The sequence below is a fragment of the Netta rufina genome, assembly GCF_964035555.1.
Source record: "Netta rufina genome assembly, chromosome: 14".
NCBI lineage: Eukaryota > Metazoa > Chordata > Aves > Anseriformes > Anatidae > Netta > Netta rufina.
The window spans coordinates 990862-1010787 of record NC_140137.1 but is presented as its reverse complement, the minus strand read 5'-3'; the positions used below and the strand labels follow the sequence as shown (position 1 = coordinate 1010787).

At 48.2% G+C, this 19926-nt stretch overlaps 1 protein-coding gene across 4 annotated transcripts in view; it reads left to right on the top strand.

The window, feature by feature from the left end:
* Positions 1 to 6948, top strand: part of CSNK1A1 (casein kinase 1 alpha 1) — a gene marked incomplete at its 3' end in the record, with an annotated part of 34449 nt that extends 27501 nt beyond the window's left edge. For 2 of the 4 annotated variants that reach the window (XM_084295537.1, XM_084295534.1), the window contains 2 exons: positions 249 to 397; positions 5888 to 6948. In XM_084295537.1, coding sequence (XP_084151663.1) covers positions 249 to 397; positions 5888 to 5895 — 157 coding nt within the window. Of the gene's footprint in view, positions 1 to 248; positions 403 to 5887 lie in introns of those variants that run through there. The other 2 variants (XM_084295536.1, XM_084295535.1) reach the window with 2 other exon arrangements.
* Positions 6949 to 19926: the final 12978 nt, after the last annotated feature.

Sequence of the window (19926 nt, the reverse complement as noted above, 5' to 3'; positions counted from 1 at the left end):
AAGCAATAAGCTGTGTTGTGTGGAAGTGCTGTTTCTACAAACGCAGGAACTTGCATAAACAGTGAAGAAAACAGCTTGCTTCAAGAATCCCTTTAAGTTAGTAATACTTAGTGTTTATATATAATTTGTAATCTCCAAAGCAGCTTACAAAAAATACTAATCTCTGGTTCTGGGTTTTCAGCAAAGATTTGGTCTAAACAGTAAGGTGGCTATGATATGTTACAGTAAAGTATTTTGCTCTTTTCTAGGACCTTGAACCACCAATATGACTACACATTCGACTGGACAATGTTAAAGCAGAAAGCAGCACAGCAAGCAGCCTCTTCCAGTGGGCAGGGGCAGCAGGCCCAAACCCCCACAGGCAAGCAAACTGACAAATCCAAGAGTAACATGAAAGGTTAGTAGCCAAGAACCAAGTGACGTTACAGGAAAAAAAAATTACACTAATTTGGACAATGTTGGCAATTTAAGTGTTAGATCAAGGAGGTGGTTTAAAAAATATATTTGGCTGCTAATTAAAAAAAAAAAAAAAAAAAAAAAGACGTCCTTGGAGAATTTGACTACTAACTTTATACCAAAATGTCCTTGTTCTTCATATCATTTCTTCTGGGGATGTTGGGTCATTTTAACCACTGCATCTTTTGCTCCTGCATTAACCACTTTCCAAAAACAAGAAACTGACTTGGTGTTGGGAATGTGATATTTTTATTTATATATATAAGTATATTTTATATATATATATATATATATTTTATATATATATATATATATATATATATATATATATATATATATAAAATACAATCCAAAATCCTAGACCTAACACTTCTTAAGGGATAATTCTCATCAACTAGGCAAGGATCTAGAGACTTTGGGCTCTACTCTGTTCCAGCTGTTGTAGTGCTGTGGATTTGCTTCTGTTCTGTATGCCTCAAATATTGGAAACAGAAAATTGTGAATGATCTGGCTTTCCTTTCTCTGGTGGGTTTGCATTGAGACATTTAGTCCAAAGCTAAAGGAAAGAACCATTGGGCTCAAAGTGTCTTGCATAAATTGAGGAATAACCTTGAACTAATGTGGTCTGCCAAGTCACAATTTTCTGAAGTATATAGATAGTTTGTGGTGGGTCTTAAGGTTTCTTAAGTATTTGTAATGTTTCTAGGTTATGGCTTCAAGGGAAAATGTTGTGAAATACTAAAGATGCAGTTGTATAAAAACTGAAAACTGAGTTCTGAAGAGGCACTTAATTTTTTATGCATTCTGTAGGCTTTTAATTTTTTTTTTCAAGTACATCTGCCAGTGTTAGCCTAGTAAGCTATTAAAATAAAACAGTGCTACAGCTATCACAGCTAGTCCTAGCATGAAACTGATTCTTCATGTTGAGGTATGGATAAAACTGAAGCCAGAGGGTTTGCTCAAGTGAGTTAACAGAGAAACTAGGTTTAAATTATGTACTGAGGTATTGCTACTGATGACTACTCTTCAGAACATTCTGAAGAGTATTTAATAATTATTAAATTATTAGTAGTTATTAAGCTAACATGGCAGAGGTGAAGAAATGCAGAAGTCTTTATGGAAAGTTTATTAAAATATTGTTTTTTATGTGTTGTGGTAGCTTTTAAACCTTACCAGATGTCTTTAGTTAAAAGAGCTATCCAAAGGTATAACTCTCATTCTCTGGTTTTCTGGATGAAATAAAATACCTGCTGGTCTTCCCAAGGCTCAGTCTGAATGTTCCTTGAAGGGGGGGAAGGGGGGGTGGTGGAAATCCATAGGGGTATCATTAAATGTCAGATTCCTTGATACAGAGAGTCCAGCTTGGTTTGCTGGAGTCAAGGGTTTTTACAACACTGAAGGCTGTGAACCAGTTCCCTTGTTTGAAACTGTGGTTCATAGTAGACTCGGCTATAAAGCACAGGAGTGGATTGTTTCATGAAATAAGAAGCTCTGATTGGAGTTCAGAAGCCACTGCTGAAGCCAGTCCCATGTCAGGGTGTGGAAAGGTTGGTTGTTAAAGTAGGAAGGAGTAATTTAAGCAAAAATTCAGATGGTCAGAGACCACTTGAGCCAGGCAAGCACTATACCTTAAGTGAAGTAAAGATTATAATTTTCTGCCTCTACTTTCCAATGAAGATTTAGTGGCAGAATGCAAAGCTACAGCTGACTGACAAGCATGAATAACAGTCTGTATTATGATTGAACCCTATAGACCATTTCTGTTTCTTGATGGACCTTTCCCATCACACTGGTAACAAGGTCCATGAAGACATTTTTCTAGTAGAGTTTCATTGGCTCTTGGAGTAACAGCCTGCCAGTGGAATGACTCCATCCTCTTCTCTCCTATCATGAAGAAAAGGTTCTTGAGCCTTGGATTGATCAAGCTGTAATATCAGCAAAGCATTAAAGTAGTGCTTGGGAAACATCTGAAGACTTCCCATCTTCTTACAATGGTTAGCCTTAATCTCCTCATCAAAGTAAAGATTCCAAATGTCTAAAAATTTTACATGCCTTTTTTGAGGAATCTTGCCTGTTACTGAAGAACTGAAACAGTTAAGTTCAAGCAGAAGGTTATATGATTCTCACGTTCATCTTCAAGTACTATTGAAGATGTGCATCTTGGTGAATACTGTCTTTCAAATCATGTTCAGGCACTTACATGACATAGGTTTGACAGTGTGTTCATCTGTAGATGTTCCTGTCTCTTGTAACTCAGTTCCACATGAGACCATTTCACTGAGTTTTTCTTGCAGGTTAATCAGGCTGAATATTCTGTTTGGTTCCAGGGTAGGCCTGCCAATGGCCTTTTTTCCCCTTCCTGTCCCTCTCTTCTGGAACCCTGTGGCTGTGTCTTTTGTAACAGCAAGATCATCTGGTTTTGAACTTGGGAGAAGGTGAACTGTGAACAGATTGAGCTTCCCTGCTGATGCTGGGAAGTTGAGCTCAATCTTTTGACAGTAGAGTAGTTGTTCAGGTGTGATTTGTAACAGTGGTTACAGTCAGCTTCCTTCAGACATAACCAACTGTTTCAGTCAATCTCCAGAAAAAAAATCTATTATTCCATTTGAGAGATGCTTTCAATTCACTTCACTTCAGTGCAGAGTTCCTTAGCCCATCAGCAATCCCATTATCATTCACTGGATGCTTTTGGTCATGGCGATATTTCTCAGAACAGATTATTCATCTCTTCTTGAGATTTAGCCAGTTGACAGCTAAACACTTCACTGCTTATTTCTGCAGCTAGCTACTTAATAGGGAAAAAGTTGGAACACCCTTCAAGTAGAGGAGTTCCTTGAAGTATGACAGTACAGTTATTCTTCATCCTTTGATCGAATCTGTGACTATAGCAATATCAAAACAATTCGAGCATCCCTTGTGTACTATTGAGATGATGGGAGTTTGGAGAACACCTTGGATGGACGAGGAGTGATACACGTGCAGATTTGAGCTGGCCCTGTGTATGGTAAAGACTTGCTACAGAGACATGCCTGCATATGCTCTCCAACATACTCTTCATACTGTTAGAGTCATGTATGCTACATGACTGCTCTGTCATGTCATTTACCAGCTGTTGTTGGTCTGCATTTGTGAACATGTCTGCGTAGTCTTAATAGGAGTTGTGAGGGGCATTGTGGGTTGAATCCAGCTCCGTATTGGTCTTTAAATATTTAACAATTCTGTTGCCCAGAATACCTTAAATTTGACGTGTTTGGGTTGACTGCATTGTGTATCAAGTTTTGGGTAAAATAGCTTGAGAAGAGCAGAGAAGAGCCATAACCATCAGAGTGAACAGTGGATGCTTTTGACAGCAGTGTGTGTGCCACAAGGCTGGTCAGCCATTTGGACTGGATTTTGAAATACATTCTTTCCAAGAGTTGACCATGAAGAATTATTTAACAGGCAATCAGATACATGAGAACAACAAACTGCTTCTTCCTCATTTTTGATTCAAAGCATAGTGATCCCTGCTGCTTGAAGGAGCTAGCAGTGAATTGGGAATCTCTAATTCTCTCTTGTCTGAGAGATTTACTTTGAAAAGGCAAGCAGTGTGCTCTGGTTCTGATAATATCATTACTTTAGCCCATGCAAATCTGATTTCTCAAGGTATGTGAAATGCATCTGAGTTGAATAAAAGCATCATCCAGTTGACTGATACCTGTGTATGTAGTTTAGATGCTTGTCTAACTGGAGAAACCCTGCCAAAGATAGCCATATTGCATTGATTTTTTTCATATATAAGTTATCAAATGGGAATCTGGAGCATTGCACTCTACCCTTCAAAAGGGACTTAGCCCCTTCTAAGCAGAATTCTGCGTAGTGAAGACCGTTAGCCCAGAACAAATAGCAGTGTGTCATTTGTTAACATATCCTGTGTCCCTCCGGTTTGAGATTCCATTTTCATTTGAAATGTTTGGGCCTCTAAAGCAATGAGTTGATCTGTATGCTCCAATACAGGGAGCATACCTTCGTTCTTAACTTAATTTTGGCAGCTTTGATGGAGAAAGTGCTTCAAGTGATGAATCAGCTTTCACTGATGAACACATTAAATGGAAAAACAGTGTAACTTCCAGTTGTGTGCATCCATTAAGGGTTATGCTCAACTTTATCCCAGTGGAACTAAGGGATAACTGGGGCTTCTGTGAGAATTTACACACAAGTAGGAATTACTGTTTCAATTCCAGCACAAGATTTTTATTTTTTTATTTTTATTTTTTAGAATTCCTAGTGTTGGACAAAGAGAGGTGTCCAGAACTTTAGGACTGGGTTCAAACAAAGCCACGAATCTCATCTAAGAAATTAACTGTAACCTATTCTGGAACAGTTAAAGCTGTTTTTCTGGGTGCTATCCAGATATGTTTTTGAATGAATGTCAGGCTGCTTTCAAGACTTGGTTGCATTGGCTTCTTTCTGGATGACAGCACAAGATACAGCTGAGGTCAGCTTTGTAGTTTACTCTGAAGATATTTCTGTTGCAAAATCCAGAGCTATTGCTCAAATTCATACATTCACAGAATACGCTGCTGTTTGAAGGGCATCCAGAATAGAAATTTGCTTGGCAAATAGTTTTTGGTTTATGTTCCTGTTAACTCTTCATAGCACAGTGCTACTACCTGAGTCACCAGAAATATCAGCAGTCTCAAGAAGAAAAGACTGGCTTAACTTGCAGTAACTGGTTCTTTGAGGTCTGTATATGTGTTCTTTTTACTTTCTGCTTTCTATGGTACATTAAATTTGTCATTTGGAGTTCTGAACTCAAACCCGGTTGTTTCTGACATCCAACTTTTGGGTCAGATGGCTTGTTTCCCTTGTCCTTGGAAGGACAGAAGGTATGCTGGGTTCCTAGTCACTGTTAGAGGTTCTCACTTCTGTTCTGGTTGCCCAGAGCATTATACATCTGAGCATGTAGTGAACACCAGTTACTGTAAGGTAAGTTATTTGTTTTCTTTTTCTTCTGTCTGTGTGACATTACTGTACTCTCTGAAGAGCACCAGTGCAATCAGATGAGTTTGACATTCAAGGATAGGAACATGAGATGTTGAGACAAGTAGAAAACAATCCTACAAAATTACATCCTGCTTCCTAGTGGCAATAACACATTTGCTTTCAAGTTGTTGGTCTAAATGCTTGTTTGAGGAATGTGGCATCCAGCTGATGCCTAAGCCTCTTTTTTTCCAGTGCAGTACTAGATGAAAGTGAGAGCTGTGCGTTTTTGCTAAAGTGTGATGGCAAATACTGGTTAGCTTTGGGAAAGGACATGAGGAACTCTACAATTCTGACGTGGAGCAGCATTTTCCCCTTTGACCATAGCTGATGTTTAATTCTCCTGCCATGAAGGCTGTTTCTCATTTTCATCCAGTATCAGTAAGTTGCCCTTGTGTTTATCTTGCAGGTTTCTGAGCGTGGAGAGGATGGGACAAAGCAGAGCAGATCGGAGCTGGACTTGTCACTCCCCAAATCCTAGAAATTTTAGTTCATACGTACACTTGCCAGTGGCTGTGGGCAACCATTTACTTGGTGTAAAGAACTTAATATCAGTATAAACTGGCTCTGGGCAGCATCAGTGATGCTGCACTTTGAGTTGTAGCAGCTGTAATTGTGAATATTACTGAGATAGTGAAACATGGTGTCCAGTTTTCTATTGCATTTTTTTCAAGTGGAAAAGTTAACTGATGGTTGACACACAAGTGGAGAAAATTGTGCATATGCCAATTTTTGTTACCTTTTTACTTTGAACTACACTGCTTATGAGATCTCATTGTTTTGGAAGAATGGCATGAACAGTCTTCGGCAACAGTTGTGATAATTGTAAATGCTCACAATTGTGCACTCTTTTCTGGTTATTCCTCCCTGGGTTTTGAAAGTTGTACACTTTAAACATTCTTAAAATTGTTGGCTTCTATGTGCAACATATCGAGCCAGCTGACATGGTAGTAACCAAAGATTCCAGTTTTTAAGCGTATGAAAGACTCTGCCTGCTTACCTGTGCTAGAAATAACACATCTAAAGTGAAGACTTAAGAGAAACTTAGTGACTACTAGATAATCTTTAGGACTCTGCATTAACTCTATAATGTTCTTGGTATAAAAGGAAAAACAGCATATTTGTCACAATTTAGTTAACATCTTACAACTGAACCTGTATGTAAGTTGCTTAGATAAATGTAATCACTGTAAACATCTATATGATCTGGGATTTTGTTTTTATTTTGAAGTGGGAGGTTTTTTTTGTTTACAAGTTCATTAAAAACTAAAAACTGTTTCTGTAAGGAATTTTTTTTTTAATTTGCCTTGTTAATTCAGTTTAAGAAATCTGCATTACCCTGTTTTTTAAACCAGGTTTCAAGGCCATCGTTAAGCAAAAGAAGTCATATTTCTTTCTAAATCATTTTAGATTTAGTGTTGTAACTCTTCCTCACTTTGTTTTTAAATAAATTTTGTATTTTTTCCTTGAGGGGGAAGGGGCAGTCTTGCATTTTTATAACTTGTTGTTTGAGACCCAGCCCTCTATACTAAGATTGGATTTTTTTTAATAAAATGGTATCTTTTGCAGACCCGGCATTGGCAGCGTAACAAGTGCTGCCATGTCATGCATCGGCTGGACTGACTTGTGATTGCTAGTTTTGAGAAAAATTTGGATGGAATATTTGGATGGTTTTAAACCAAGGCATTTTCTTTCAAGTTCTTGTGAAGTGGATATGACCAGATTTACTCTTGTTTTTGGGGACAGCCTCATGCCATGCAGAGTTCACATTGGTTACTGCCCCAGGCTGTCTTCCTTCTCACTCCTATTCTAGCCCAGCTGAAAGACAGAAATACTTCTATTGCTGGTAATTCTTTAACAGTGTAATTTATTCCTTTATAGCATGTCAGAATAAATTAAAAAAATGTCTGAAAATGCTGCCAGATGCCTATTGTGTAAATGTTGTTTGTATGTTAGCTTTTTAGACAGTTTCCATGCATGTAACAGAGTTTCTGGTCACAGTTCATACTTTTTACTGTTTGAAAAGATCTTTCCTTTTGAAACCTGTTTCTTCAAGGTAATAATTACACTGTGCACTCTGTCATCTTAGAGTGGTAATCTGGATCAAGGCTGCACACTTGTGCAGTCACTACTCAAACTGCCTGTACAGGAAGGATCTGCTCTGAGATGATGATAAACTTCAGCTGGAGAGCTTTGTGTACTAACTAACAATTGGATAGATAAACTGGGAGTACAGGGAGGCAAAAAGTCTGCCAGGCTTCAGAGAGATTTGTGCATATTTGAAAACTTGTCTGATGTTTAAGAGCGTTCTTTCTGTTACATGGAAGATGAAAGAAATGTAGCTCATTCTTCTGGCTAGGGTTTTTTTTTTAAGGCTCATCCAAATAAGGATGTTTTATGTGCCATGCCTCAGATGAAGACTGGTGAGTTTCTAAACCGGTATCTAGAATACTATGCTAAGTCCTTATGTATGATTTTTGCTGTCTAGGCAATGCATCTGACGGCATGCATCAGCGTAAGAGGAAGAAGCATCAATGAAATGCCTCCTTGGCAGCTGTTTTCAGAGTGGTTGATTGGAATTGTTTAGTACCACATCTCTTGCTTTGACATAAAATACTCTAAAAATTAGAGGAAATCATTTGATTTCAGGAGAAGAAATTGTTTCCTCTGTTCATTAAACTTACTCAAAATTTCTAGGAGGGTTATCAAAGTTTAAAAACAAAACTGTCCTTGAATAAGCAATGTAGGCAAGAACAGCCTGTAATGCTTGGCATGTCAAAATGTGTTGGTTTGTAGTTCTTGCTACTGCAAGCCTTGTCATACAGAAAGAGCGTGGAGTCCAGTTAGTCTTTAAACCTTGGTATGTTAAGGGGTTACTTCTACACAGAAGCGTGAGCTGAAACCGTCAGCTGTGTTGTGCTTTGTTGCAGAATACCAGCCTTCGCCAGACATGCTGAACAAGATGGCAACCTTTCTCAAAGAAACGCTGTGATGATATTGAACACGTTTGCTGTATGATCTATTTGGTTTGTAACAAAGATTTAAAACTGAAGTATTAAAAACTATATGGATCTTGACTTTTTGGTTGCAGCTTTGCAAAGGTCTTGTGTTGAGACGTTTACTCTTATCTGCTATCCTGATGCAAAGTCAAAAACTTCTTCTGCAAGGAAACCCAGGCCCTTCCGAAGTAATTATTGTTACAGCCGTACAGTGCAAGAACTACAACCGTGTGCTCCCTGTAAAGTGCTAGAATTCAGATAACGAAACAAGACTGTGACAAATAGGCTCTCAACCATCTTCCTAAGCTGCGTACAGTGTCTTAAAGCAGTTTATTAACTTTATAGCAACTCAGCCACCTTTTAAAGGCTTGCCCAACTGGGAGGGTGGGGTACTTGTGTAATATACAAGTTCATTATTTTAAACTGGCTTTAACTTTTCCTTGTTGCAAGCAATTTGTCTTCTCCAAAAGACAGACTGCTTTAGGTCTCATCTATTACAGTATTATCCTGCTGAGGAATGTTGTCCTGCATTGTCCACAATCCTACATGGTGTTTGGGTGATAGTGATGAATGCAAGCCCTGGCTTCTCATGCAGAAGCATCTGTGTTTGATTATACTGTGTCAACCTGCAAAAGCTATACGTTTTCTGCTGCTTTGGCAAGCCTGCCCATTGTATCTCACCCCATTTTTTTGGCGATTTCTGTTGAATTTTATTTTTTTTTTCAAGCTTACGTGATGATTTGTTCTGCCTGTTTTCTCAGTTGGCTTTTTCATGTGTGTTGCTTATAACTTCCAGGACTTGGATGTGCCTTTGTGTGCTGTGCTTTTCCTTAAACAGATTTCAGCAGAGGCGAAGGCACCTAAGTCAGCTGGTACTGTTTAGGGCGGGAGGTTGGTCTAGCTCCCTTCCTGCAGTTCCTTCCAGCTGGAGTTTTTCTGTGGTCCTGTGTTAGCTTTTCACATAAGACTTAAACTTCTCTTGACAGCATTCTGCAATTCAGAAGATTTGTTGGTCAGCCAGCTATGTCAGCCCGTCTGCTCCTTACTTAATCGTGGTGAAATCATAATGATTTCGTATCAGCTTGATGTCATAATGCAAGTTTATGAGCACTGCAGGCTCCAGACAAAAGGAAGAAGTGGGCTGGGAGATAGAGCTGTCTGCTCGGAGCAGTAATGCCTCTGGAAACATGAGGCAAGGGACGACGCAGAGGAAGTGCCCACCCTGCTAATTGGGCCTGAGTGGAACAACTGCATTCATGGCATGTTCTAATGTGGAAATTGCTCTTTAATGTAATCCTTATTATCTAGGGCTAAACAGGAAGAGGGGGAGGGCTGTACAAGGTCTTCATACAAAGAATTGAGATTGACTGTTTTGCCAGGAGATGTGTTCATCATTGTTCATCGTTCTCGGCTGTGTTAATGAAACTTTTCAGAATAGACTGGCTGTTTATCCTTAGCTGTAAAGGAAAGGTGGAAAGGTGGTGCGTTAGGTACAGGCTATGCCCAGACAATGTCCCTCTTCTTAAAGGAACCACAGTGAGCCCAAATGCTTTGCACAGCTTAATACTAAAGGCATGAATGCTTTTAAGACAGTAATTTGACTTTTTTTTGAGTTGTAAGCTGGTTTTGGATGTGACTTGCTAGAGCTGGATTCAGGTGGAAATTTGAGGAAGCAAGGGGTTGTTCCTGCTGCACTGGGTTAGAGTGAACAGATTTCCAAGGATTTGTCCATAAAATAGCTACAGAAGTGATGGGGCTGTTTTTCAGAGAACAGCTTGGCATTCTGACATCAGAATACCTGAGCACATTTTGAACCATTCCGTGTTTTCTCTCACCTCCCTGAGATCCTTGTGTTCCTGTTGATAATACTGGTTGCTCTTTTTTTTTGTCAACACAGCTGACTTGACTTCACTTCTTTCCCTGAATTTAGAGGGATAGGTATGTGTAACAGATATGCCATCAGAATTGCTGTGTGCGTTGGTTGTATTCAGAAGAGCAGGCTCATGTTTTCCTTCGCTGCTCCCAGTTCTCCTACCAGCCACAAAGTGATAGCAAGCTTTGAGCAACTTTACAGGTGACGCTTTGAACTTTTTTTGAATGGAAACCTGGAGAACAATTTGCGATCATCAGAAGACCTTGAAGGAGCGCACATGCTATCGTACAGGGCAGACTGGCTTTGAGTGTCCCTTGTTTGCTGCCAAAGTCCATATATTATGATAAATATGGGCCTTATCCTTTGTTCCTGTAAATACAGGGCATATGGTTGATTCAGCACAGTTCACATAACCAGCATAGGTGGGGCAGTGGTCTTGCATGATTCAGCTATGCTGTGTGGGGCCTCGTGGTTCGGCAGGCCAAGGGCACAAGGAACAAATCTCACCTTTGCCTTCCTTGTGCCCTGAATGAGTCACTTTCGTGTGGGTTTGGCAGATACCAATGTCAGAGAAGTGCAATGGGACTTTGAGAATGAGGCAGGCAGGCAGGTATGCTGAATTGAGAACCCTCCAGGGGTTAAGGCTGGTTTCTGTGCAGCTTACTCTGCTGTCTAACTGGCTCGCTGCGGCACAAACCTCTTGTGGTTTTTGTGCACCAACTGGTAACTCTGCTTTTCTGCACTGTGGGCGAGTGAGCTTAAAGATCCTTGAGTCCATGGTTACACAGCTACAAGGACTGATGTTTCACAGATCTTGCTGTCCCCAAGTACAGCGGTCTGACCCTGGGACCAGTTTGGGGTTTGCAGCTGGCTTGGGTATTGAGAAGCAATTTGTCGCTGCTGGCCTGCAGCTGGACAAGGAGCAGGGCGCTTGTCAGATCTTCGTCCGGTGCCAGCTGTAGGTAGGGCTTTGCCCAGGACTTCTGTTGTCCAAGGGAAGAAAAGCAAGGAAGGGTTTGCCTGCCTGCCAGCAGAGGGGGAGGACAGCGCAGAGGTGAAGTGGAAACATGCAGGTCCTCTGAGCAACAAGAACATTGCTTAGGCAGCAAATAAATCACTCATGCACCAAAGGCTTCCCACTGGCACAGCTCTGAACTTGATCTCTCTTGTTGGTGGCTGCTGGCAGGACAGCAGCTGGTTTTCAGCCAGGATTGTTTGCAGCAGGTGTGTCTGAATGGGATTACCTGGTGGGGTGAAGCCTGCTAACGGCTTCACAAGGATGTGCACAATGCAGCATATATTCCTTTGCCTTTTGGGGCTGGTTCTCACATTACACAGGCTGAAGCTCAGGAAACTCCTCTTGCATGGCACTGTTTGAACAGTAGGTATGGCCAGAAATTCACACTGACTCACATCCTGGAAGTGCTCTCCTTCCTTTCTGAGCCCCCTTCTGAGGAGGAAAGCAGAGTGAACCAGCTGTGGCCATTCTTTGCTCGGGCAGTACAGGAAGTATCAATTGATTTCTTTTATTAGATAACCTCATGCTACAATGGCCCTGTTGCACTGCTTGCTTCCAGGGAACAGAGAACCATCAATAAACCCTGTTTGCTTTGCAGCCCAGGCGTGGGAAGTTGCTGCTGTGCCGAAGCTGCGCTGACAGGGCTGCAGCGAGTTCCTGGCTGGCTAGCCTGAAGCTCTTAACAAATCCTATAAACTGATTATGGTCATAAGTCACTCTGCTAAATGACCTTTCTCCTCATAGTGATAGCTTTTTATACTGCATCACCTGACCTTCCTAGTACCTGTTGGCAGGGAGGCTTCCTGCTGCTGCCTGCCCTCTGCAGGCGGGGGCTTTCCTTTGGTGCCAGCAAGCAGCATGCTGTGCTGGAGCCCATGAGGCAGAGCAGGGGCCAGGCAATGTGACGCTGATTGGAAGTGGCTTGTTTTTTTGCTGCCTGACATGCAGACAGCTCCCAGGATCCAATCTGTGTGCTGCTGTACTCTGCCTTTCCTGGGGGAAGGCTGTTGGGACTGTCAGCTGCGTGGGGAGGCTGCCTTGGGAGACTGCAGAGCCGAGACTGCAGGCTGGCTCGGCTGTGGCCACACAGCTCTTCCTGATCATCCCTTTCAAGGGAGGCACTGAGTGTTGGGACAAGGCACACCTTTGTGCCCGTGTGTCTCCGCGCAGGGTGTGTTTAAACATATCTGCCGCCCTTGGCAGGGTGTGGCAGGAGGGAGAGGAAGCAGTTGTTCCAACACAGACTGATCCGAGCACCAGGACCCACTGCTGTTTCTCAGGGGACACCGGTGTAACCCCCCAGGGGAAGCAAGAGGTGCTGAGGCTGCTCACCCTCATCAGTGGTGCTGGGCTGGGCAGAGCAGCCAGGCAGGCTGGGGAGATGAGCCCGGCGGTGCTCTCCTTGCCCAAGTTGGTGCAAGCACAGCCATGGCTGCTGCAGGGGGCTGGGGCTGTGTTCGCCCCCCCACTTCCCATAACAGGGCCCAACTGCCTCCAACAAGGGCCTGTCTGAAGGACAAACGGCTGTCCGCTTGTCCCACCATGCATGGAACACAGGGGAACCTCAGCTCATGGGTGGGAGCAGCCTGCCTTGCTGAGCTTCCCCTAAAGAGCTTGTCCCCTGGGCCCAGAGAGCGCGGGGATGTTTGGTGAGTGAGGTGGCTTCATCTCTGAGCCAGCATTAGGCCTGGCAGTGAGAGCTGAGAGTGTTTGTCCCTACAAGCTGTGCAGTCAGAGCAGGGTACGTGGAGCCTCCCTAGGGTGTGCCAGCACAGCACAGGAGGGTTCTGGAACCGCAGCGTCCCTATGGCACGGGTATGTATCACCCAGTCTGTTCATGGCAGCTTGTCTGCCCGCTGTAACCTCAAAGACGAAGTTTAAATGCTAAGATAGTGGAACAATTGGGTAGAGATGAGCTCAGTTCTTCCTGGGTGTGTTGCAGTTCCTGCTGTGTGCTCCATGAAGCTGATGGCATGCACTGTGCTGTGGTGGGGCTGTTGGCCCCAGTGCTGGCAGGACAGTGGGGTGAGGAAACCAGTGTGCCTAGTTAAGGGCCGGGAGCAGTCCCACTCCCCTAAATAGCTTGCCAGCTGCTGGTGCTTGTTAATGTGCATGAACCACGGGGGGAATGTGGGGTACTTGGGATCCATGTTGCAAGGGGAGATTTTTGGGATAGGAGGGAATCCTAAACCCCAGGGAGCACTTTCAAGGAAAGAACTCGTACCCAAATCCCCCTTCTGGGAGAGCAGGGCAGCCTCCCCAGTGGACTGCGACTGCTTTTGGTCTTGCCACAGTAATCGAGAATTGGGGCTGAAGTCCTGATCTCATCCTCTCAGCCACCATCCTCAGAGCTAAAGGCTGAACCAGCTCCATGTCAGCTCTGACAGCTTTCCAGCTGCCCCACAGCTGACTGAGCATCTTCAGGGTTTTGCCCTGCTCTGGAGACCTGCGTGCCTGCTCTGCAGCCATTGTGTTCACCCATGTTCCTTGCTCCTTCCCCTGCTGCAGGTGAGCAGGGTGGGTGGTGGTGTGGCTGGAGGCCAGCTGTTGCTTTCACAGCCCTGCTATGAGAGCTCCTTAGTGAGATGGGAATGGGTTGGAGCATGATCTGAGCCAGGGGACTGCCTCCTCCGCCCAGCCATGTCTGTGCCTGCTCAGCTAACCTGCTGCAGAGCGACGCAGCTGTGGTGCTTTGCACATAGCTTCAGAAAGAAGTCTTTAAAAGAAACCTCTGCTGGGTAACAGCTTGGTCTGGCTGCCCTCTCAAAGCAGCCTGCTCCATTCCTGGGTCCCTGTAGTGTAGCTGGGAAAATAACACAGCTTCTCTTTCAGGGGGAGCTGAGCAGGGACTAAGCTCCTTGCTCCAGCTTGCATCAACAGGAGCAAGGTAATCCCCAGCATTTAGCCTGCCTCTGCCTGACAGCTGGAGTATGGAGGTGTCGCTGATGGAAAGCTGAGAGCAGTGTGGGAAGCGCTTTGGCTTGTAAGAGGGGCTCGAAGGCTGTGGGTGTTGTGTCTGGGCCTTGGGCTCTGCCCTGCAGGCGAGGAGCCTGCTGCTGCAGGTGGCACCTTCCTGAGCCAGCTGCACGCCCGCACGGTGTGTCCTCGTAGATAAGTGCTGCTGCCTTAACGTGCTTGCCAGGCAGGACCAACACCTACCTCTGTTGAGGTAGGTGTTGGTCAACACCTACCTCTCTGAGGCTGGGCATGGCTGTCACCGTGGCCTCTTGCCCCCTGCTCCTGCTGCCTTGGCTGCCCCTTCCCTCCTATCCACCCTGCTCTTGGCTGGTGCTGAGCACTTTGGAGCCCTGTCTGGTGGAGGGGGATGTCCCCTGGTACGGGGGCTGGGGGAAGAGAGCAGGGCCTATGGGACAAGCGGTGGAAATGCTGATTTCTCTCCTGGGCCTTTCACTGGTGTCTTTCCAGGCAGGAGTGAGGGGAGGAAGGCAGGCCTAGACAAAAAAAAAAAAAAAAAAAAAAAAGAGTCTAGGCCAGGCCTGTAGGAGCCAATGCTCTGTGGAGCACCAGACTGTGGGACTTGATCCTTTGTTGCAGAGGCCTGAAGGGTGCTGACAGAGCATTTGGGGCCATCACTGCACTGCCGATGGCAGGTTGTGAGGGGGCAGCAGGGCCAAGCCCTGCCAGTGGGGCTGTGAGTGCTGCCTGAGCTTCAGGCCTGTGCTTGTCCTTGTCTCAGTGTGCACGAGCCAAGTTCTGCCCCATCCTCTGCCTTTGCAAGAGAAGAAGTGTCCGGTAGCATGAGGCTGTTTCCAGACTGTGTTTTTCTCCCCAGCTACAGGAACTTTTAGGGGACTTATGGGGCTCAGAACAGGCTTCTCTGTCCCATGCCAAACTGCAGCTCTGCGGCTGATCCTCTCCAGGATCACTACTAGCAGCCCTCTGTAGCTCCCTTCATCCCACTTAGCCCAGATTTCCCTTAAGTGTGTCACTCATTAATTGAGGGCAAGTACAAAGTTGCTCTGTTCCTCCTCATCCTTCAAGGATGGACAGACCCCTGGAGGAGCTGCAAGACTGGGTGATGAAATTCATCCCTGCTGGCTGCTACCGCTCCAGCTCCAGTGCCCTGCTTAATGCTGTGTGAAGCTGAGGAGGGCCGGGCTGGCTCCTGGGGCCTGTCAAAGGCTGGTCCTTGCTTGTCTGGGAGGAGGAGGCAGCACCAGCTAGAGTCTGATCTGGGGCAGCTGTGCGTGAGGGAGGGAAGGGTGCCTGCCTGCAGGGGGTGGAGTGCAGCGGGGATAACATGCTCAGAGTGGAAATGTGGCCCTGTCTGTAAGGGGATGTCTGAGCACGGCAAACGGGACTGTGTCCCACCGGTGCCTGGTGTTTCCTCCTGTCACCACACACACAGGGGCGGCCATGGGGTGCCCAGATGCAGTTGAGCCAGGTGGGGAGCTCGCCCTGTTCCCTTTCCCTTGCCTGAGCCCGTGTTGCTTGGCCCCTCACCACTGGAGCCATGGAGATGCCTGGGCTGGCTCCAAAGTCCAGCTGGGAGTGTGGGGAGGCTGGGGCTGGCCACCCTCCTGCTGCCATCGGCCTCACTGGGGCTGGTGCAGGGCGGTCTGAGCAGCTCTGTGCTGCCAGGAGCTTGTTCTTGGCTGGGGTCTATCCTGGGTGGGGGTTAATGCTATGCTGGGACTTGGTGCCCCAGCTCAGCACTCCAATAAAGCCAGAGCCCAGGTCAAGGTGTACCTTGAGCCAATGCTGGTTCTCAGCAGCCCCCAAGGTGCTGGGAGCTGGGGAGGGGGGCAGGGAGCTGCTGGAGCCCCACAGGGCGGCACCGTGGCCCTACACGGGAGGATCAAAGCTGGCCCCTGGCCCCAGCCCTCAGGGAACTCAGGAGGGATCAGAGGTGGGAACCCACTTTGGAGCCACCACCACTCCTGCCCTCCTGGGCGCGTGTTGATTTCCCAGGCTGCTGCCAGCCCCGGCTGCATGGGCTGGGAGCGGAGCAGGGCCGGCTGGCCCAGCACAGCAGGTTTGGAGCTGCCGGGCCTGTTCACAGGGGTGGGGACGGCTGCGAGTTGCTGACAGAGGGGCTTTCAGGCATTGCGTCGGGCTGAGTGTGCACGGCCGTGCCTCCCACCCCAGGGCAGGGCTGGGCACGGCCTCTGCATGCTACCAGGGCTGGGGGGTGCGGGGTGCCAACAAAACCCCGTCTAGCATGTAGTAAGGGACAGGAATGGGGTTTGGTGCTGCATCCTGCATGAAGCCAGCATGGTGTTCCCCAGCCAGCCGGGGAGAGATCGCCACTCCATTGGTGCCATGCCCCAGCACCCCTCCCCTGCTGAGCCAGCACTCTCTCACACAGTACAGCGGCTGCTCAGGCACCAGGCAGGCTAGGAAAGCGTGGCTGAGTCAGCGGGGCCAGGCGGGCGGCTGCGAGCCTGGGCTGGGAGTGGGCTGAGCCCTGGGGTGGGCCCCTGCATCCCACAGCGTGTCTGTACCCCCTCCATGCCTCCTGTGCCTGTCGCCCTCCTACACCTGCTCCCCTCCAGCTTCCCAAGTGCCAGGAGGGCTCCTAGGGGTGCAGCCGGGCTCAGCTGCTCATCCTGCTTCTGTGGGCTCATGTGGGATCCTACACACCCCCGCCTGCCCCCAGCTGCACTGATCTCTGCAAATCTGCTGTGTGAAAAGCCCTCACCCTGTGAGACCTTCCTGGCTCAGGGCTCCTCGATGGGACGTGAGCTGCAGTGCCGGTGTCACCAGGGCCATGCTGCCCAGTGTGGGGATAACCAAGGGTGCCTGCACACAAGGCTAGCATCCGGCCAGGGTCGCACCATTGGAGCCGGGGAAAGGCAGCACCCACTGCTCCCCCCCTTGAGATCCCCGCGTCCCTTCGGCACTTGGCAGCAGATGAAAGTGCAATGGGTGCTGCTCCGGGGCCCTGAAGGGCGGGTGCCATTGGCCCCCCCCCCCGCCTAAGGGCCAGCGCAGGACAGGGGATTAGGTTTAAGCCGATTGCTGCTGCCTGTTGGGGAAGCACTGGGACACTTCTCTGTGGCCCCACTCATGGGTGCTGGGGCAGTAGGGCGACGGCCAGCCTGCTGACGTGACAGCTTTGGCATCAACCAAGGTCCCTGCACCGCCTGAGTGCCTCGGGTGGGACGAGGTGGGCAGCAAGGCTGTGACCCCAGCCTGCGTATATAGGGCCAGGGGCTGGGGTTTGGCTTCCAGCTTGCTGCCTCTTGCTCTAGAGAGGCAGCCAAAGACCCCCCTAATATTTTTTGGGGGGTTGGTTTGTAGCACAGCGTGCATGGCTCCAAAGGAGAGGGAGAGGAGGCAGGAAAGCACAACTGGGGTCTCCCTGCAGGCATGGGAGGATTTACAGCTCCTGAGCTGCTGCAAAGACAATGACTTTGTAGGAATCTTGGAGGGGGCAGAGAAAGCTGCCCAAAAAAGGGAGTGTGGCAGCTCAGCCTTGCCTCCCCGGAGCTGCTGGGATGTCCCTGGGAACCCTGTTAGGTCCAGGAGGCGTGTTGGTCCTGCAAGGAGAGAGGGAGAATAAAGGGAGACTGCCTGTGAGCCCCAGGGCAGCAGCCCTGCACCCTGCCCAGCCCTTCTGCTGCATCCTGCTCCTGCTGCTCCCGGCTCCCTGTGACTCAGTGCTGATGCTACCTTGCCAGTGGGGAGATTGAGGCACAGAGGGTGCAATGCCTGTGACTAATGTCAGATAGGGGCAGGTGTGGCTTCCCCCATGGTCATTATCAGGAAGCACGGCTTGTGCTGGGGACCTGCCGCAGCCCTGGAAAGCCCTCTGTTGGGTGGGGAGGTGGGGCTGAGCCCCCCAAAGCTTGATGAGATGCTGCATTGCTGGAGCCAGGTGGATTGTGCAGTGGGAGTCCCGCAAAGCCCCCCCTGCCATTCCCACCAAGTCTTGTCACCTTCACCTTCCTGCTGTTACAGCGTTGGGACCCCCATGGTGGTTGTGCTCCTCCCAGAGCCCTGGCCCCGTGTGTGCCAGCACAAGGCAGTGTGTTCCCATCCGAGTGTTCGGTGTTTGAGCACAGCCTTTGCCGTGGCAGGGTGGAGTGGGGAGAGGTGGAAATTTTCGTTTCGGTGGCATGGCAGCTGGGAGAAAGTCCCAGGGGGAGTCCTATACTGCTTCCACAGGGGCTGGCAGGAAAGGACAAATCCAAAGCACATCCCAAAATGTCCCTGCGCTGCCACGGGACCTTGGAATGCTCTTTAAGTGCAGCAGGAGAGTTGTGCCTCAGTTTCCCTATCTGGGAAATGGGTCAGTGCTCTGGGCTGTGTGTGCAGGGCCGCCAGCAGCCCCTGCACAGGGTGTGGGAGCCCAAGGTGGCACTGCGGGGAGATGTGCTGGGCGCAGGGCCTGCACCCTCCGCCCCGGCCACAGGGCAGTAAGGCAGGTAGGCTTTGCCACAGCATGGGATGAAAGGCAATCACAAAACGTGGGGAGACAAAACCCAGCCCTGATTTATTAGTGAGGAGGAGATTGCTGCTCCTCCACAGCTGCTGGGGCAGCTGGTTTGCTGGCAGGCCGGGGGCAGGTTGGGGATTCTCAGTGAAACGGCTCTTTTTGGCCATGGGTTGCCAATATTGTCCAAAGCAAATTTCTCTCGTGGGCAGGGTCAGCTTTGATACATGTTTCTGGCTGAAAAAACGGCGGAGAAAGAAACAGTCAAAACTCTCTGAGTTGGCATTTCCTGAACGAAGTGCCGTATTTTTTTAATTTGTGTGTGTGTGAGAGAGAAGTGGCTTTCCAGCCTGCAACTGCATACCGTTTAACCCCCCTCACCCAGCTGGGATCCAAACAAACTGCTTGGAAATGCTTGAAATGGAGCGCTTGGAGCCACCCCAAACCAAAAGTGCAGGGAAAGGGGGGGGGTTGGAGGTGGGGAACAGGGAGGGGGGGGAACAGTTTGGGTTTCGATTTGGAATTTCCAGGAAGGTTTTTGTGATTTCCACTTTTCCTTCCCATGGGGGATGGGTTTCCCCAGATGTGTCCTTCCTGGAGCAGGGCGAGGGTTTCGGGGTGCCCCCACGAAAGGGGGTGCTACCACGGTAGGTGCAGGGGACACAGCAGGGACCAGGCTGCAGTGCTGGGGACGTGGTAGGGGACTGCATGGGATGGAGCCCTCGGGAAGAGGCCGAGCAGCGGGCAGGGGATGAGGGGGACATGGGGGTCACCCCGGTGACGGGTTTGGGTGCTGACGCAGGCATCTCAGGGCTGGCAGGGAGAGGGGGCCATGGGGAACCTGTGACCCCTGTGGGCATGGGAAAGGGGACTCCAGCTGCCTCTCTGGCGGCGTGGGGATGGTTCTGCTGCTGCGTGGGGTAAGGGCAGAAGGAGGGGCCCTGCAGGGCAGGCAGGGAGGGCAGCACAGCCCTGCCTGCTGTAGCCGAGGCAGCACTGCCACCTGCTGTCCCTGCCTGGCCAGGCTGCCTGCTGCTGCCTGCCGTATCTGTCCGCTTCCTCTGCCTCCATCCCATGCCTGCAGGATGCATCTTTCCCTTCGCGAGAGTGCGACACCAGAGCGCGGTGTGCCCTGCGCTGCTGCCAGTCCCGAAGAAAC